Genomic DNA, 17,877 nt, shown 5'->3' with positions numbered 1-17,877 from the left:
GTAAAGACAGACATGGGCCTTAGGTTGGTTTATAGCCTAGGATTGGAGCAGCTTAGTGGCATAAGCTGCTATACGTGGTAGTAGCAGAAGTAATGTATCACTCTTAAACGAGCACTAGAGGCATAGTGCTAAGGAGGCACCGGTGAGGGAGCGTGTCAAAATGCACTACGGTAGCCACCGAGGGGATTTTAATGGTAAGTCCCACATAACCCGTCTTCTCTCCCAGTAAGTCGGGTATCTCAGAAAGAGATTTGTCCCCGTGACAAAAAAAAAACGATTGGAGCCAAATGAAGATTCAGATCGCCTCCGTCGAAGCTCGACTAAAAAATGGTGCGGGCATTATATCTGCGAGCAGCTTCAACCTCGCTACCGTCGCATACAGTTTAGTCGCGTCATCTCCGCCGAGTGCTCTCGAAGCGCCAATATTTGTACACCGGAATGCAACTCCCAGAGTTATTACCAGAACGGCTTGCAAATACGCTTTCCAGTTTACATTTTTTAATTACAATAAACTAGCTAGGGTTTGCGACTTCGTGTCCGCATCCAATGCTATTCTCTGGGGAATATATATACGTGAGGATTCGTCGGCTTTTCGTAGACAATAGCAAAATAAATCAATTAGTCACTAGATGTAGTAAAAATAACAATTTAGTATTTGTTATATTTGTATTGACATTTCCAAATTACGTATTACTAAATTATCATAATATTATTCAGACGGTTTAACTTTTTGAATTTACATATAAAATTGTTGTAGGAGTTACGACAAGTAGTAATTAAAAGGAACATGAATTGATAGATTCATTGATAGAATTGAATGCACGTGTACCGATAGCTTAATATCTCGCTCGTGTCAGAGCGACCGCACTCGATACGTCACATGTTAAAATATGCGCTGCTGTTTGACGCGGTTGGGGCCAGCTGCTCGTGTTGACCGTGTTCGGCATTTACTCGCTGCCTCAGGGCTGTCACACTGACACTTTCGTAATAATATCAATAATATAATGATTTATTTTATTCGTTGGAAAGCAGGTTTACAAGAGGTTGTAGCTTAACATCGCGTAACATCAATACATATAAATACAATTGAGTTGTCTGTGATTTCAAAATAACTATATTTTCTCAAGTGCTTATAGTTATTTACACGATACTAAAACTCAATTTTTTTCGAAATTATTGTCTGTTTGTCTCTCTGTCTTTCCTTCCGGACTAATCTTTTGAACAGCATAACTGATTTGAATAGCACTTTTAATAGAAGGTAGACGAGATTATTGTAGAGCAACATATAATATAGAATACTTTATGCTAGAACCTTTACAATATTGTTAAAATTAATTTGTTGAAGATTGAAAATGATCTTTAATAAACTTTATTGAAAAAAATATTTTTGAAATTTGTCTTTGAAATTATCAATTTATCATTATTTATCAATATAGGGATTAAGCGCTAACTCTTGACAACCCTGATCGTTTTGTTATGTTACCAATAATATTAAAAATAAATGTTCCGAGTGGTCGAGTGGCACTTGTCAATGATGTTAACCGCATCGTGTGTCCAATTCATTGCCGGCGTGTTGTGGGAACAAACAATTAGTTGCGCTATGATTAATATTAGTACAGCCTCGCTACACCGGACACGAGTGGGCGGTGTATTGGAGAGTGCTTCAATGAGAACAAATGTTGTGAATTGTTAAACATATTTTTAAATATTTATTTGTTTCAATGAGGGTTATGACGCGGCTTTTATATTGGCCTTGTTTAATGGAGATCGCAAATAGATAAATAGAACGATAAAGTAAATAAATATTTATCGTGAATTATGACAAATTTGGAAAGATAAATGTTTTACCATAAGAGGATATGCATAGAGATGAACTAATGCTAATAACTAGGTATTTGGTATATTGTGTAATACCTAACAGAAACTGAGTCTGTAGTAGAAATCATTTAAAACTAGATATGGGACCTTTAGAGCTTAAGGTTAAAGGCAACAAGACCCTTGGTAAAGTTAAATAGTATATTGCATCTTAGAAGAATACAAGAGTCTAAAATAACTTAGCAGCAAGGTAGTTTCTAATACAAATACTATTAAGCATGTCTTTTGTTCTATATGAATTTTTCTCAGTGTGGACTATAATCCAGAGGGTGGATCGAACCTACTTGAGTTCTAAGAATATGTTCACAGAGTCGTGTCTAAGTACGTCACGTAAATGTAGAGTTAAGAGTGTGCAGTGAAAGTTAAAAGTGAGCGCTTTCAACTGAACAGCGGTCGGAGAGTTTGCGGAGAGTTTCCGGAGAGTTTCGGAGAGTTCAAGTGAGAAAGAGCAAACCATAGGGGGGCCGTCGCAACTTGGTCAGTGGCTAGCTTGAGATCATTAGTGAACTCACAGGTAAACTGGTAAAAGTTTTCCTTTCCAAATTTTACTTTATAAAAGTCATCAATTTTGATAAAATACTCGAATTTCAAATAAAATTTTGAATTGCCAAATACAGAGTAGCATTAAGATAATAAGACACAATATAAAGTAAATTAAACACTGATGTTCCGTTTGTTTTAGTATTAATGAGTCCTTCTTAGTCCTAAGTTCAATTTATATTAACAAGTGCAAATTAACTAAAGTTTTAAGATGTATTTTACCTATTAATATAAACAAATACCAAACTAACACAACGTTGGGTTATCTAAATACTAGTGCGGCTGATATCTACTAATGCAATAAAACATTCTTAACACCTACGAGGTGATGTCAATATTTATTGCGTTAGTAGTTAACTGTAACTCGTCTAACTTAACCTGTAGTTACAGCGGCGTGCGAACGTGAACGATATTTAGCGGTAATTTGATTTCAGATAAAGTTTGGCAGTTACCAATGACATCAACTTATTACTGCTAATATTATATATATAATATAATTGCGATAAAAGAACATTAAATGGAAGTAAAACATAATTAGTTTGTCTGTTATGTGTGTGTATGTAAAGCTACAATAGCTCAACGGTAAACGGACTCAGCCGAGAGGAGCCGGGGTTCGATCCCCACTGGTCCATTGTCGTACGCACTCCTAATACTTTGCTTTTACTTTTGCGACTAGTTAGAGGGGAATGGTAATATTATTATGGCAAATATTAATTAGCTTAATAAAGTAATCTCTAGATATCTTATGCTATAAAATGTTTTAACGACGTCGGAATCCTCTGAGCCCTACTTTAAACTTTAGGCACTTTTATTTACGGCTAGCGGTCGCCCTGCGGTTTTACTCATGAGATTCCCATTTCCTTCGTCAAACGGATATAAAATAGAGCTTAAGTAGACTTAAATTGATAAAAGAATTTTAAAAATCTGTTTAGTGGTTTAAACTACGTAAAAACGTAATAAACTAATTCATATTAGCATATAATATTAGTTGTATTTAAATTTTAAAAAATAATATATTAATAGATGATTCCCACCAACCCGCATTGGAACATCGTGGTGCGTCTAAGTTCCACATCCCCTTCTCTTATAAAGAAGAATGCCTGGCCCTGTAGTGGGCCGATAAAACAGGCTTATAATGATTCAAAATGGACGTCTCACGCATTAGTTTGATGATGACACATGATCACAAACGTCACGCGATGACGCGGGCTCGTGACGCGATGTCAGGCGCGGGGTCAGGTGTAGGGCGAGCTCGTCTATTTCCAGAGCACCCTCTATCACGGCAACAAAAGAACCGCGCCGTGTCGCAGCACGGCTGAACTTTACACGATTACCTATTGAAGCTATCGGGACTATTAACTAAAATGAGAACTCTACAAATAGTTCTAGCGGGGAACGCTGAGAAGTACCTGTGACGAAGGGTAGATTAGCTACGCTTATATTTTTAAACACCGATATTAAAAAAAGATCACCGATATTGTGACGGCCTCCGTGGCGCAGTGGTATGCGGTAGTGGACTTATAAGACGGAGGTCCTGGGTTCGATCCCCGGCTGGGCTGATTGAGGTTTTCTCAATTGGTCCAGGTCTGGCTGGTAGGAGGCTCCGGTCGTGGCCATACCACCCTACCGGCAAAGACGTACCGCCCAGCGATTTAGCATTCCGGTACGATGTCGTGTAGAAACCGAAAGGGGTGTGGATATAGTGAAAATGAAAAAATATATTGTTCACCGTGCAGGTACCGGTCTAGAAGATCCAATAAGGCTATCCGAAAATATCGGCGTTTTTTTATTTCTGATATGAAAGTCGAAATTATTTCAGCTATTTATATACATGACAGACGGGGGGTTTAATAATTATAATTGTAATTTATAGATGGATGGATAAAAATCATTTCTTTGATTCAGGTATCCTGCATGTATATAGGTGATACATACAGGATACCTGAATCAAAGAAACACGTCCTACAAATTGCTAGCTTTTGTCCGTCAACTTGAGGCAATAGTGTTATTTATTTACTTGTAATATTACATAAATGTATATAAAGAACTATTAAAGACGCCCTTATTTTGGCATGTGACCTTGTGTGACACGATAAGTGGGTTACGCCAAGTTTACATGAATAACGACAGAAATAAACTTGTGTTTACGAGCGCTCCCGTCCCCCGTGCTCCCTGGCGCACACTTCGCGGTTTGTAACTTATGTGAGACCATAGAAACAAGGCAATAGAAATGACGTGAATAACTCCAACTATAGAGTCGTGTCACCTACTATCGTTTTGATTATAAAGAGCCTAGCGTGCATTACGCAATGTAAGACATTCATTGATAAACGCAAAGTAGTTACAAAGATTACGTTTTTCTTGAATTAAACTGTACCTAATGGGTCGTTAAAACAGGCTGCTGATGATGATGATGATATATCTAGTTTGAAATTTAACTATTAAGTATCTGTAACTCTACTACGCCTATAAGTCAAATCCTCAACTTATCAAGTCCGACTGATACTGCCGCGGGTAGTCTTTCTGAAGCAAGGTCAGCATAGAGTGCACCATGTCCTGGCAAGAGTTTTGTCGTCTGTGGGGTGTCAAAATCTGTGGGACAAGCCACGTTTATTATGTACACATAAACGTGTACGGAAACGGAGTACTTGCACAATGCACCTCTCCATCAGAGAAGGCACGTTTTTGGCTGTATCTGAAAATGAGACAGGTTACATTGGCTACAGGCTTTGCCATCACACAATCTGGGGACGATTCTTGATAGGGCAACACTTCGTATATCAGTATGTTTACGTTTGGGAGTCAAAGCTTGCAAGCCTCATGTGGTAGCGTGGATCAGTTTGGTGGCTGGGCATCATTGACTCAGTCGCAGCAGAAGCGCCGGCCGTTTGTATCGCCACGGTACTATCAACGATACAGTTCGTCGCGCACTAGCCACTGCCGCTATACCTGCGCAGTTAGAACCTTCCGGTTTGTTCAGGGATGACGGCTAGAGGACCGACGGGATGACAAGTGCCGTGGTCTATGGGGCGTGCGTATGGGACGCAACTTGCGTAGATGCATTGGCAGCGTCTCATATCATACGCACTTCGCAAACGCCTGGCGCAGCTGCAGAATACGGTAATACGCTTCTTTCCTTAAGCATCGTAAATACTCGGTCATATCTAATGACTATGTATTTGCGGCGCTTGCCTTAGAGACCTTAGGCCCTTCTATTAGATATCTTATCTCAGAAAACGCGACATAAAATAATAAAAAAATCTTAAACATAACTCAAACTAAATAGAGACACAGGAGCACGTTTATTTTATACAATGTCGCAATATCTCCGGCGTCGACTTACGGACCGACGGCGGTGGAGGAGGAGGTATTAGTTCGTGAAAGGGAAGCTCCCACGCGAAGTGCACTTCGCCATTGACGGCGTGACATGTATACACTGAACTATAAGTGCACACTACATAGTACACACATCGCAGAATGACGTATTGTGCTGAGACGAAATATCTCAGCATTCCATGGATTCACCGTGCGGGCGGCAGAGAGAAAAACCCGAGCAGTTCCCGGACTTGTGACCGATGGTGTAGGGTTAAGGACGTCCTTCACAGTTTACTAACACTTCCCTTCATAGCATAGCCGCTGCATAGCCAAATTTAGAGTAGCTTTGGATACCCTTTCTAATTTAGAACTTGCTGCAGTTCTAGTGAGGTCATGGGTTTCAAGCAAGTTATAGAGAGATTTTGCTTCAATCGATTTTTATATTTTGTTGTTGATTCATCATCTACGTCTATGGTCCACCACAGAGGCCTCTATTCGTATAGAAGAGGATATATGGAGCTTGGACTCACTAGACTGCTCCTATGTAGACTTACGGACTTAAGATGATGATGATGTTAATTTGAATTCTTCAAAACAAAGAATATCAATGATATAAATTACCGGAACAGAAGGTTTTACATGCTATTTGATGCACAAGAGTGTAACTGTATCAACTCCAGGTTATAAATTTGCACTGATAATTTCTGTAAATAAAGAAAAACAGTATTGCATAGAGAGAGAGAAAAGAGAAGAAACCACGCGGCTGAAACCACGGGCAGTTCGCTAATTATTTTATTGTAATTGATTTTTCTCTCATACAGAAACTATTTTAAGATTACGTGTTTAAAGCATAAAGCGTGTTGTGAAATGTAAATCAGCGAAGGCATGCTACGCTTGCCACACACGACCAATTTTACCGTCAAGCCTGCAGAGCCCTTGGGGATGCGGGCAATGAAATAATATATCGAAATATGTTTTTATATTTTTTTCACTACCTTACTAGTTGCACCTGCTAGTTTGATCGTGTGTGGCTGGCGTTACACTGGTTCAGTGCACTGTGACTTAGTTCCGTCCACTCACCGCCGAGTGCACACGCTGCTCGCGTAACGTCATCACACGTGTACTTTTTGTTTATGAATAAACGCATTATATAATTGTAAATTAGTAATCGTGTGTTGGGCACCTTGCCTATGAGTGAACAGTTAGGCGGTGTATATTTCTTGTAAATATTTTATTTTGTTTTTTATTTATTTGATATTTTACTTTAGTTACCTATATAAATAAAACATCTAGCTCTATTCATTCATGCCTACTCTACGATGAACTTTGTTATTCGTTTATTATTTTTGCATTTTTCTATTAAAAATACGTCTTTTGTTTTCATAGTACGACACTAAACTACTTGCTTATTTTCGTTTTACAATATCAGAGATACAGTGTAGAATTGCAGCAGGCCTCAGCTACATAAACTATTTATTATCATCATCATCATATCAGCCGATGGACGTCTGCTGCAGGACATGGCCTTTTGTAGGGACTTCCAAACATCCCGATCCTGAGCCGCCTGCATCCAGCGAATCCCTGCGGCTCAATTGATGTCGTCAGTCTACCTGGTGGGGTATTATCAATATCCAAAGTTAACTACACCACTGGAAAAAGTATCAAACAATTTGTTATTTGAGTGAGGATTGTGACGCATGACAGAGAACATACTTCAGTAGAACCCGAGACTGACCGAGATTTACATGTGACTAAGTGAAGAGAAATGTACAATATATCGTCCAATGGCGGCGGAGAAGTACCAGTCCCATCTCTTTCATCCCAACGCAATGAAAGAGATAGCGGTATTTCCGGTTGCACCGCCATTGGTTGTAATTTGTCTTTTTCTCTTCTCGAGATTATCTCATTGGTCGCTTGTAGGGTTTCTTGTAAACTCTCACCTTCTCTGTTCGTGTTATTCATCTTGCCGAGCCAAGTTTAAAGGATTCTGCAAGAGCAGCTTACCTGTTTTAATATTCATAGATCTAGTGTACGTACAAGAAATGTTTATAAAAGAAATCTGGAAATGTTTACTACAATATACTCAGTAGATTTTACAGTGGCCTAGTCTTTAAACAAAATAAAACTCGTGTGTTGAGGGCCATGCAAATCATTTCACCAATCCAAGAATTGAGTAGGAACCAAACTTTCCAATCATTCAAATAGCCAAAATACCCAGCGTTAAATACTTTTTTTCTATGAACGGTGAGAACTTTTCTCAAGTTTCAATTATTGTAAACTGTTTTACCTTTACAGGGTATTCGTTTTTCGTTCATTCCTCTAGTATTTTTTTAGAAACAAAATATCATTGAATTTGTTTTAAAATATATTATATTGGTAAATTGGTGAATAAAACCAAATTCCATGCAAAGTTTTGTTTAATGGCAACACAATTTTTATAAATGTTTATTTAACTTATGAGGAAAAAAAAACATACATACAGCCGAACGTAGAACCTCCTCCTTTTTGGAAGTCGGTTAATAACTAATGTTAAATGACCTGCATCTTATCATGTCTTGGCGGTGATATGCCTCGAAATGTCACTAATGTTCATTAAGTCGGTGTTTTATTATCAACCCATATTCGGCTCACTGCTGAGCACGAGTCTCATCTAAGAATTAGAGGGGTTAGGCCAATCGTCCACCACGCTGGCCCAGTGTGGATTGCCAGACTTCACACACGTAGAGAATTAAGAAAATTCTCTGGTATGGATTCACAGGATGTTTTTCCTTCACCGTTTGAGACACGTGATATTCTGAAAAGTTGGAGGTGCATGCCCCGGACCGGATTCGAAACTACGCCTTCCGGAATCGGAGGCAGAGGTCATATCCACTGGACTATCACGATTCTAGTCGGTGTGTACTGACGATTATTGTGGAAACGTCTCATATAGCGTCCGCAACATAGATTACGGCTAGAGGTCTCGCTCCACTCGACGAGGGACACTAGAGCTAGTTTTGCGTTATGTTTGTCAGTTTACACGCACCGCCGTTTCGCGCGGGATATATGAGTGAGTTGTGTGTGTATACCAATAAAATAATGATTTGTCTATTTGTCTCAGATGCGGTGCTGCGTAGCCGCGCTGTTCGCGCTCGCCACGTTGGCCGTGGCGGCAGCTGCCGACGCGCCGCGCGACTCGCCACAGGTCAGTGTTATATCCATAAATACATATATTTGGGTAATACATCGCTGCTGGATGCTAGCGGCTCAAGAACGTGGTATTTGGAAGTCTTTACAAGAACCAATGTCCAGTGTTTACGTCTTTCGGTTGATTTTAAGAGTATATGCCATATCTTTCAAATGTGACCAATATTCCCTTTCTCCTGCTCCTGCAATGAATCAATATGACTATTGTCAACCGGGCGAGAATCGAACCCACGACTGGTGATGTATTTCGGTGTTATTCCAGCCGCTTTATTACAGTGGAGCTATTGAAAATTATGGAATTCATTAATATATAAATTCACCATTAGCTTAGGAAGTGTTATTAACGTGGTTAACACCTGTTAACGAGTTCACAACTGTCGAACAAAGCCTTTCGCCACGAGATGGTTTTACGATCTCATTGCTGGTAATACTTCGGTTATCAACAGAGAGGTTCTAGGTTCGTTTTCCACCGCGAGTCACTCAGATCAGCTACTATTCTACCCACAGAGAATAAAGCAATTAGGGTGATCTACGTTCTGCTACGACTTCCTGTATGATGGTGCGTAGAAGCCATCAGAGACTAGCACTTGATATTGGATATTAATTTATGTCACAAATTTGCAAAAAAAATCAAAAATTTCAGAAGGAGAGATAAAAAGCAGCAATTAATGGAACGTGAACAAATAGTCAGCGCGACGCCGCCACCTAAACAAATATCACCGTCCTCTGTATTCCCTTGTTCGCTCCACGCGCCATGCTCTCACCTCACATTCGTGTGAAAGTCAATTAATATGTTGACACGTGTCACAAACGTTTAATAAAGAAAATTTAAACCTTTTCAACCAACTCGTATGCGAGACTTACACTGTCAAGTTGTAAAAACATCGTTACGCAAGCTTGACTCAAAAACGCGTGCATCCGGCTTTCCTCGTTTAACTCTTTACGGATTCAAATTTAAAAATCGATTTTGTTGTTGTTTTTTTGTATTTCAAATTAGAATGTGTAATAGTTTTCGATTTTATTTATATAGTCAAGTCAGATGTCTCAAATATAGCTTCATTAATCGTCTACTGTCAAAAACAGAATTCCTACCAGCGTTCCTGTGAGGTACTTCGTATACCAGTAACATAAAACTAATAGAATTTCATAATTCGCAGCTGATTATTGTAGCCATTAAATTAATGAGACTCTAGATAACATTGTCGTCACTGAATGTGCCGCGGGAGGCAACTGGTCGGACAACAATAACTGTCGCCAACGACCGGTCGCCATTGTCGCGATGTCAGCGACAGATCTCTCATGAATCTATTTAATTGCCCTTGAATACTTCCTTACTGATATTCCCACCACGCTCTAGTGACACTAGTAATGGAAAAGGGAATGCCTATCCCCGGCCCGGCCTGGCCTACCCTAACCACCCGGCAATTCACTTATATCTTTTTACGCCGTGCTTGCATCGGACAAACACCCTCCGGAATCGGATGCAGAGGTCATGTCCACTGGGCTATCACGGCACTACACTACTAATATTGTTGTACCCACGCCTAATACAGACTCCTCCCACTATTTGGAGAAGAATATTGATCATATTATAAAAAGTATGTGACACATATTCTTTTTTTATTAGTAGCATTGTTTCTACCTTAATTTAAACGCAAACTATGCAACAAAAACTAACGCAAGAACTTGCAAAGTTAGTAAATAACAATACATAGTGAAACTTCACTTACGCTGAAGTAACAATGGCGTGAATAACGGTTAATAGACAAACAGAACTTCGCTAGTAATGGGATAGACGAAGAGATAATAGCTCTCTGTATAATAGTACCATTACTTGTAGCTACAAAGAGTATAGTTACAAAGAGGTAATTAACTCTCTCAGGACTCTGTAGAGACGACCAGCAGCTCTACTTTCGCTAACTGTCGCAGCCTCTCCACTGAACAATGCTAGCAATCTCCGATCTCCAGACAGACTGGCAGATCGTGTCAAGATTGTAACAAAGTAATCGCTTCTTACAATACAACATCGTCTTCCTAACACTTACCTAAAAATCATTTCAACTTTTAAGAAAACTGCATGAAAATACTCGTGAATACACACGGATAGATAGGCACCAGACTTTGTTATTTATTTTCAGTGATAACATAGATAAAATAAAAATAATAAAATGTTAAATAAAAATAGTTTTATTAAATTCCTTAGCAGGCTGACGCTCTCTACGGCGTAGCAGTCTACGCCGTAGCACAATATATGGCGTTCCCAAATATGACGTAGTTTCAAACCTTTAAAAAACACTATTTAATTTAATGGTTTCTAGCTAAGGATTGTGAGGAAGTGTTTAGCAATTTGATGAAATGATTCCTCATATCATTCCCAAGAAAATATATTAAAATTACGCTTTATACTTGATTGAGAGTCTGGACCATTGAAAACCACCTTCGTCAAAGCTCTACTCTCTGTAACCTACAGTTACCGTTGCATGGGTTGACAAACTTTCAGCTTTATCATTTAATATGATGACGGTCTTACACCACAGGTTCTTTAACTAAGGTATTGTGCTTGTGTGGTGTCTGTAAGGTGCAAAACGTGACGTCACACTTAAAATGACACTTCAACTAATACATAAACTATACAAACAAATTGTGAGAGTGTTATAATCTATTTCGGGATGTCCATTTGGTTTTGGATGGAGTGGTAAGATGGCAGACTAAGTGCGATTGTGTGTATAAAATGAAGACTTGTTTAATTAAAGGACATTCCTTAAGTCCACACTAACGCACTGTTTATCACACGCTTGACAGTACACCTTAACATTCATCATTAGCAACCAATTTTTGATTCACTGTTGTCACGAATCTCCTCTCAGAATGAGAGGGGTTAAGCTAATAGTCCACCACGCGAGCCCAATGCGGATTGGCAGACTTTTCACAGGTAGAGAATTAAAAAAATTCTCAGGTATGCAGGTTATCTCATGTATGTATGATTTTCCTTCACCTTTTTAGACATGTGATATTTAATGTCTTAAAATGCACTTAACTGAATAGTTGGAGGTGGATGTATCTAACAGGATTCGAACCTATGCCCTCTGAATTTAAGGTAGAGGTCATATACACTGGGCTATCATGGTTCTACACCAACCCAAACAAACTTCCAAATGGACGCAAACTACTAGTATAACCTGCCAGCTTATTTAGATAACCGAGTACACAAAATGCGATTTGTCAAAACATTCCGAGTAAATATGGCAATCTCGTTCCATTTGGAATCGTTTAAACCGGCAACCGCTTATGAAATTAGGAAAATTTGCTTTCCCTCCCCGCGCCCTCTGCCTGCCCCTGCACCCCTGCCGCTGCCCGGCGCTCTACTGCACGGGTTGTTAATTTTTACGACCTTTTGAAATTTGGGCCACGTTTGAATTTTGTTACTAAACTCAATCGGAAAATAACATTTATGGTCATTATCACAAGATTTTTCAAAATCTCTTGTAGACAGATTGTTATCTTGGAATTTATAAGAGAAAGATAGAAGGGGACGTATACCCACCACATTGCGTCATTGCTGATAAATATGACTTAGGGTGATAATATTTAACTGTGGAGAGACCAGCTGGCCTATTCACTATTTTGGTTTTTATTAAAATAAACATAAAATCAACTGACATGATATTCACCAGCACCGGCTGTCATTTGTTACATAGAATCTCAATATCGTATAAGTCAACTAGCTTATGTCAAAGATAGTGAATTATCCTGCAGATCACATTATATTGATCATAATAACTGGGGTCTGAAGTCATGTGGTATGTCAATTCTCTTTCCACATTCGTAAACGCAAAAAATGTAATGTCGAAAAGTAAAAAATGTATGGGAATGACATTTGCTATCGACAGGTCATGTGATCAAGTTGTCTATCGGATTTGTCATTCCTATACATTATTTTAGTTTTAAAACGTTTGCGTTGCCGTATTCCCCAAGGTACAATGGTATAATGCCGTCAACTTTTCAACTGTGGTCAACATGTACCACATTCTAGCAAATAAATGATTTGATTTGATTTGTTAACAAGAATACAGCAATAATTCATAGCTTGACCCAGGACTCGATTGCAGACATATTCTGACGCCAACTAATCAACCAATGAAGCAGACTTACATTGCACAATCAACACCTAGATAATATGAATATCTGGTCCTTTGCAATCTGCTTACCTACCGTATTTACATAAAATAGGAACCATCCTTATTTACGAGATAAATACCACTTATTTACAACGCGGCCAACTTACTTAAACACACAACAAATACAAAAGCAGATATTAAAACAATAAAATCCGTGTTAAAACATCAACCGCGTATTCTTATTGCCCTATTCATTGCTACTCGAACTGGTGTGAGCAGACAGAAGTGCCGGAGTGCGGAGAGAAGATAAAATTTCCTCGTGTTAAATCTGTTTGAGCGCTCCCGGGGCGCGTCGCGCGATTTGCATAAACCAAAACAAACATCGTGCAACCAATAAAGACGAAGTACGAGTTACTTCAGTTCATTAATTCTCTTGCATGGACTCTCTTGCAGTCTCTTGCATGGACATCCAAACAAAACGCTTGATGTCTTCGGTCCACCTAGTGGGGGGTCGACCAACACTGCGCTTTCCGGTGCGGGGTCGCCATTCCAGCACCTTGGGACCCCAACGTCCATCGACTCTTCGAACTATGTGGCCTTCCCTATTGCCACTTCAACTTCGCGACTCGCTGTGCTATGAGATCCGACTACTGGGTTTTAATAGCTCAGTATTCTATTATTTATAAACGAGCAAATGTTCTAAATTTAGCCCGCGAGAGTATTTTTTTCTTCCATATATTTTTATAACCTTTGTAAACATAACTCCGTATCAAAAATCCAAATTAACCAAAAGGTTCAGTGGTTTAGATAAAGTTAAGATTTTAATTATAATAACAGATAAGTTAACAGAGCGACAAATTTACTATTTTTCTAAATACGATACGTAAGTATAAAACATAATGAAAATGTTTCATCTCGGAAATCGAATTTCCTTAGAAGATTTGTTCACAAAGAGTCAAGTTGGTATCCAGTAGCCACAGTAACCGTTGGCTTGCGTTTATTTGTTTAAAACAATTCAATAACTACAAAGAGCATTCACTCAAAGCAAGTTAAAACCCGTAACAATGCGTCCGAAGGCGTAAAAAGAACTACTGAATAAAAACGCATTCAGCCATCTTTGTTGTTTGAGAATTTAAAATAACAGTTTATTTTATTCTTTATTTGTTTTATCATCCGCTGACTGCACCTTTTGTTGGCAGCTTTTTTTTATTCTTTACAAGTTAGCCCTTGACTACAATCTCACCTGATGGTAAGTGATGATGCTATCTAAGATGGAAGCGGACTAACTTGTTAGGAGGAGGATGAAAATTCCCACACCTTTCGGTTTCTACACGACATCGTACCGGAACGCTTAATCGCTTGGCGGTTCATCTTTGTAGGGTGGTAACTAGCCACGGCCGAAGCCTCCCACCAGCCAGACCTGGACCAATTAAGAAAACCTCAATCGGCCCAGGACCTCCGTCATGTATATCCACCGCGCATACCACTGCGCCACGGAGGTCGTCAAACTGCACCCTTTGTTGGCTGCTTGTTACTTAATTTAAAGATATAATAGGTATTTTGTACGATTATCTTTCAAACATGTTCTTTTCATCAGTTAAATATTTTGAGCTATTGAATTGACGAATTTAACGTGTCTTTGCGGTAGTTACTGATAACATTGTTATGTTATGTTCTGCGAAAATTGTATAAAATTCTGTTTACCTTTGACCTAGACACACAATCATTTAGCTACTTAAAATGTTAACTTTACAAATGGAATTTCATGGAAAATGTTGATTGAACCCTCAGCATGAATATAATTTGTTTGATTTCAATTGTATATAGCAGATATCCGATTCTGGAGCAGTCCAGGGCATGCACCTTCAACTTTTCAGTTGTGTGCATTTTAAGAAATTAAATATCATATGTCTCAAAATGGTAAAGGGAAAACATCGTGAGGAAACCTGCATACCAGAGAATTTTCTTAATTCTCTGCGTGTGTGAAGTCTGCCAATCCGTATTGGGCTCATTCTGAAAGGAGACTCAAGCTCAGCAGTGAGCCGAATATGGTTGATAATGATTGTCAGATATATGTATAGAAAACCTTATCCTAAATACAAAATAATATTTGCCATATCTTTTAAATATGACCAATATTTATTTTTCCCTTTCTAAGTCTAAGTCGGAAAAGACTATGTTAAGAGTGAGTACGACAACAGTCGACCGGGAATCGAACACCACCCCTCGGTGATGAGTCCGGCCCTTTTACCGCTGAGATATTGAGGATATTAAACTGTATTCACACAATGAAAATATATGTAGTTTTTTTTCAATCAAATTCCGTTAAAGAGTTAAAAGAATTAGCTTTCTCAGCATTGTAAAGGCTGAAGCATACGTACTGCAATTAAAATTCCTCAACAAACAGATAACTCGCAGCCGCTCGACTGTCACTAACTCGACCGATTATTTCCATTATCAAAGCTTTGAGGTTCACCTTTTTTAAGCAAATCTATTCTAACGGCGATCAAGTTGTTTACTCAAACAAACTAAATGAAAGAATTTACTGCGCCTCTTTAGATAGGTAAAGGTAAAATCTATTCCGAAGATTTGCCATGTTTTTTTACGAACGGGAGGAATCTTTTTCCTGTTTTACAAAAAAAAAAAATATGTGTTATCAATGTGTAAAAGACCGTTTATGCAGTAGCTTTAGACTTTATTTGATAAACAAAGAAGCATTTAGTTTAATTATACTGTAATATTTTTTTTTTGTTAAATAAAACCTTATTTAAAATTATATATTCCACGTAACCATTAGCACAAGCTATTAATTATGTCAGTCAAAATTACAGTTCATTATAATATTCTATACTCTAGGCATACATTTAAAATTGTAGTCTAATTAGATTTAATTAGGTATAATTTAACACTTTACAATTAACTATTCACAAAACTCCGTAAAAGTTCTAAAGGCTTTTCACATGGAGTGCCGTTTTAAATTCAAATCTTTGTTACCTTACAAGATATTACCTTTATTTGGGTACTAGAAGGAAAAGAAGAAAGATACTTACTACTAATAAAGTTTTATTTCAAGAACGCTTTTACATACTTACTACTTAGATTCAGTTCCTAATTATTATAATTATTGTCCAAACGGCTGACTTATATATCTATCAATCAATCAATCTTTTATTTGCAAACATGTGGAGAGCATGACAATACAATATTTGGATAATGTTTTGCCTAAATCTGCAAAATTATTTAAAAAAGCAATGACTTAACGTGTACTGAGCCGTCATAGCCCAGTGAATATGACATCTCCCTCTGATTCCGGAGGGTGTGGGTTCGAATCCGGTCCGGGGCATGCACATCCAAATTTTCAGATGTGTGCATTTTAAATATCACGTGTCTCAAACGGTGAAGGAAAACATCTTGAGGAAACCTGCATATCAGAGATTTTTTTAATTCTCTGCGTGTGTGAAATCTGCCAATCCGCATCGGGCCAGCGTGGTGAACTATTGGCCTAACCCCTCTCATTCTAAAAGGATACTCGAGCTCAGTAGTAAGCCGAACATGGGTTGACATAAATAAAATAAATAAAAAATGGGTATATTAATGGGTAATGAAATTCGATACAATCCAAATAAATATTGAAACATAACGTGTCAATATAATCTATGTCAAATAAAACATTTCAAACAGGTAATCCTATTAATCTCTGGGCGAACAATACGGCGAGTCCACACAATCCCACCACAGTTTCCGCCCTAATAAACCCAAAGTTTCAGCAAAACAACAATTAATATTCCGATCGGCGAAATATCTCTAAAATACCCGCACACACTTGCTGTCCAATCGCGTGTAACTAATCTAACATAATTAAAATCCATAATGAGCGACGCGAGGGGAAAACAATATGAAACGAGCCGATCGAAAAGTTATACACGCTGAGGAAATGGAATACAAGAAACAGCTTAGAGCTTCGTCTTATCTGCAAGCTTTAAGATACGAGTATATTACTATTGAAGATTACTGTATTGTCTTTTCTAAACACACATCTTTAGTGTACGTATTATATGCAAACTGCATGCATATTTATTGATATACATAGCTTCTGATTAAAAAATTTGACTTAGTTGCAAACATCGATATTTTATACTTTATGATATGATTGGTTACACACACAGACGCTGATAATATTCCTAAAACTACAAGCAAGTCTTTTGTACAGCTATAGCTACCAACATCAATCCTACGAGTATGCCTTTTGTTCAGTTAGAGCAGAAAAGGGAGGATTATTAGTCAAATTTAAATTATAAGAATATTCTTTTAAAAAATCGAATCGATTTATTAAAAAAGTTTACTTTTCAGGCTGACACTGACGTAGAGCTGACGGAAGAAGAGAAAAGAGCGTGGTCGAGCTTACACGGAGGGGGAGGCTGGGGCAAAAGGGGCTGGCAGGACATGAGCTCCGCCTGGGGCAAGCGGGGCTGGCAGGACCTCAACTCCGCGTGGGGCAAAAGGGGCTGGCAAGATCTCAACTCGGCTTGGGGCAAGAGAGGCTGGCAGGATCTCAACTCAGCGTGGGGTAAACGAGGATGGCAAGACTTGAACTCGGCGTGGGGAAAGCGCGGCTGGCAGGATCTGAACACCGCGTGGGGCAAGCGAGCGTGGAGGGATCTGTATCAGACTCCGTGGGGCAAGCGCGGCTGGCAAGACCTTAACTCGGCCTGGGGCAAACGGGGCTGGCAGGACATGAGCTCGGCGTGGGGCAAGCGCGGCTGGCAGGACATGAGCTCCGCCTGGGGCAAACGTGCGCCGGTAAGTACAAGACATACCGTTCGTTTGAAATTTTAATTACTTA

At 38.8% G+C, this 17,877-nt stretch overlaps 1 protein-coding gene across 2 annotated transcripts in view; it reads left to right on the top strand.

Moving 5' to 3' along the window:
* Window positions 1-17,877, top strand: part of LOC112053331 (prothoracicostatic peptides-like) — an 83,511-nt gene that overhangs the window by 49,034 nt on the left and 16,600 nt on the right. For both annotated transcript variants that reach the window (XM_024092725.2, XM_024092724.2), the window contains exons 2-3: window positions 8,831-8,914; window positions 17,385-17,834. In XM_024092725.2, coding sequence (XP_023948493.1) covers window positions 8,831-8,914; window positions 17,385-17,834 — 534 coding nt within the window. The remainder of the gene's footprint in view (window positions 1-8,830; window positions 8,915-17,384; window positions 17,835-17,877) is intronic.

Source organism: Bicyclus anynana, chromosome 23, assembly GCF_947172395.1.
Source record: "Bicyclus anynana chromosome 23, ilBicAnyn1.1, whole genome shotgun sequence".
NCBI classification, from domain to species: domain Eukaryota; kingdom Metazoa; phylum Arthropoda; class Insecta; order Lepidoptera; family Nymphalidae; genus Bicyclus; species Bicyclus anynana.
Note: the sequence above shows the minus strand (reverse complement) of the source record. Positions and strands in the feature narration are given on the sequence as shown.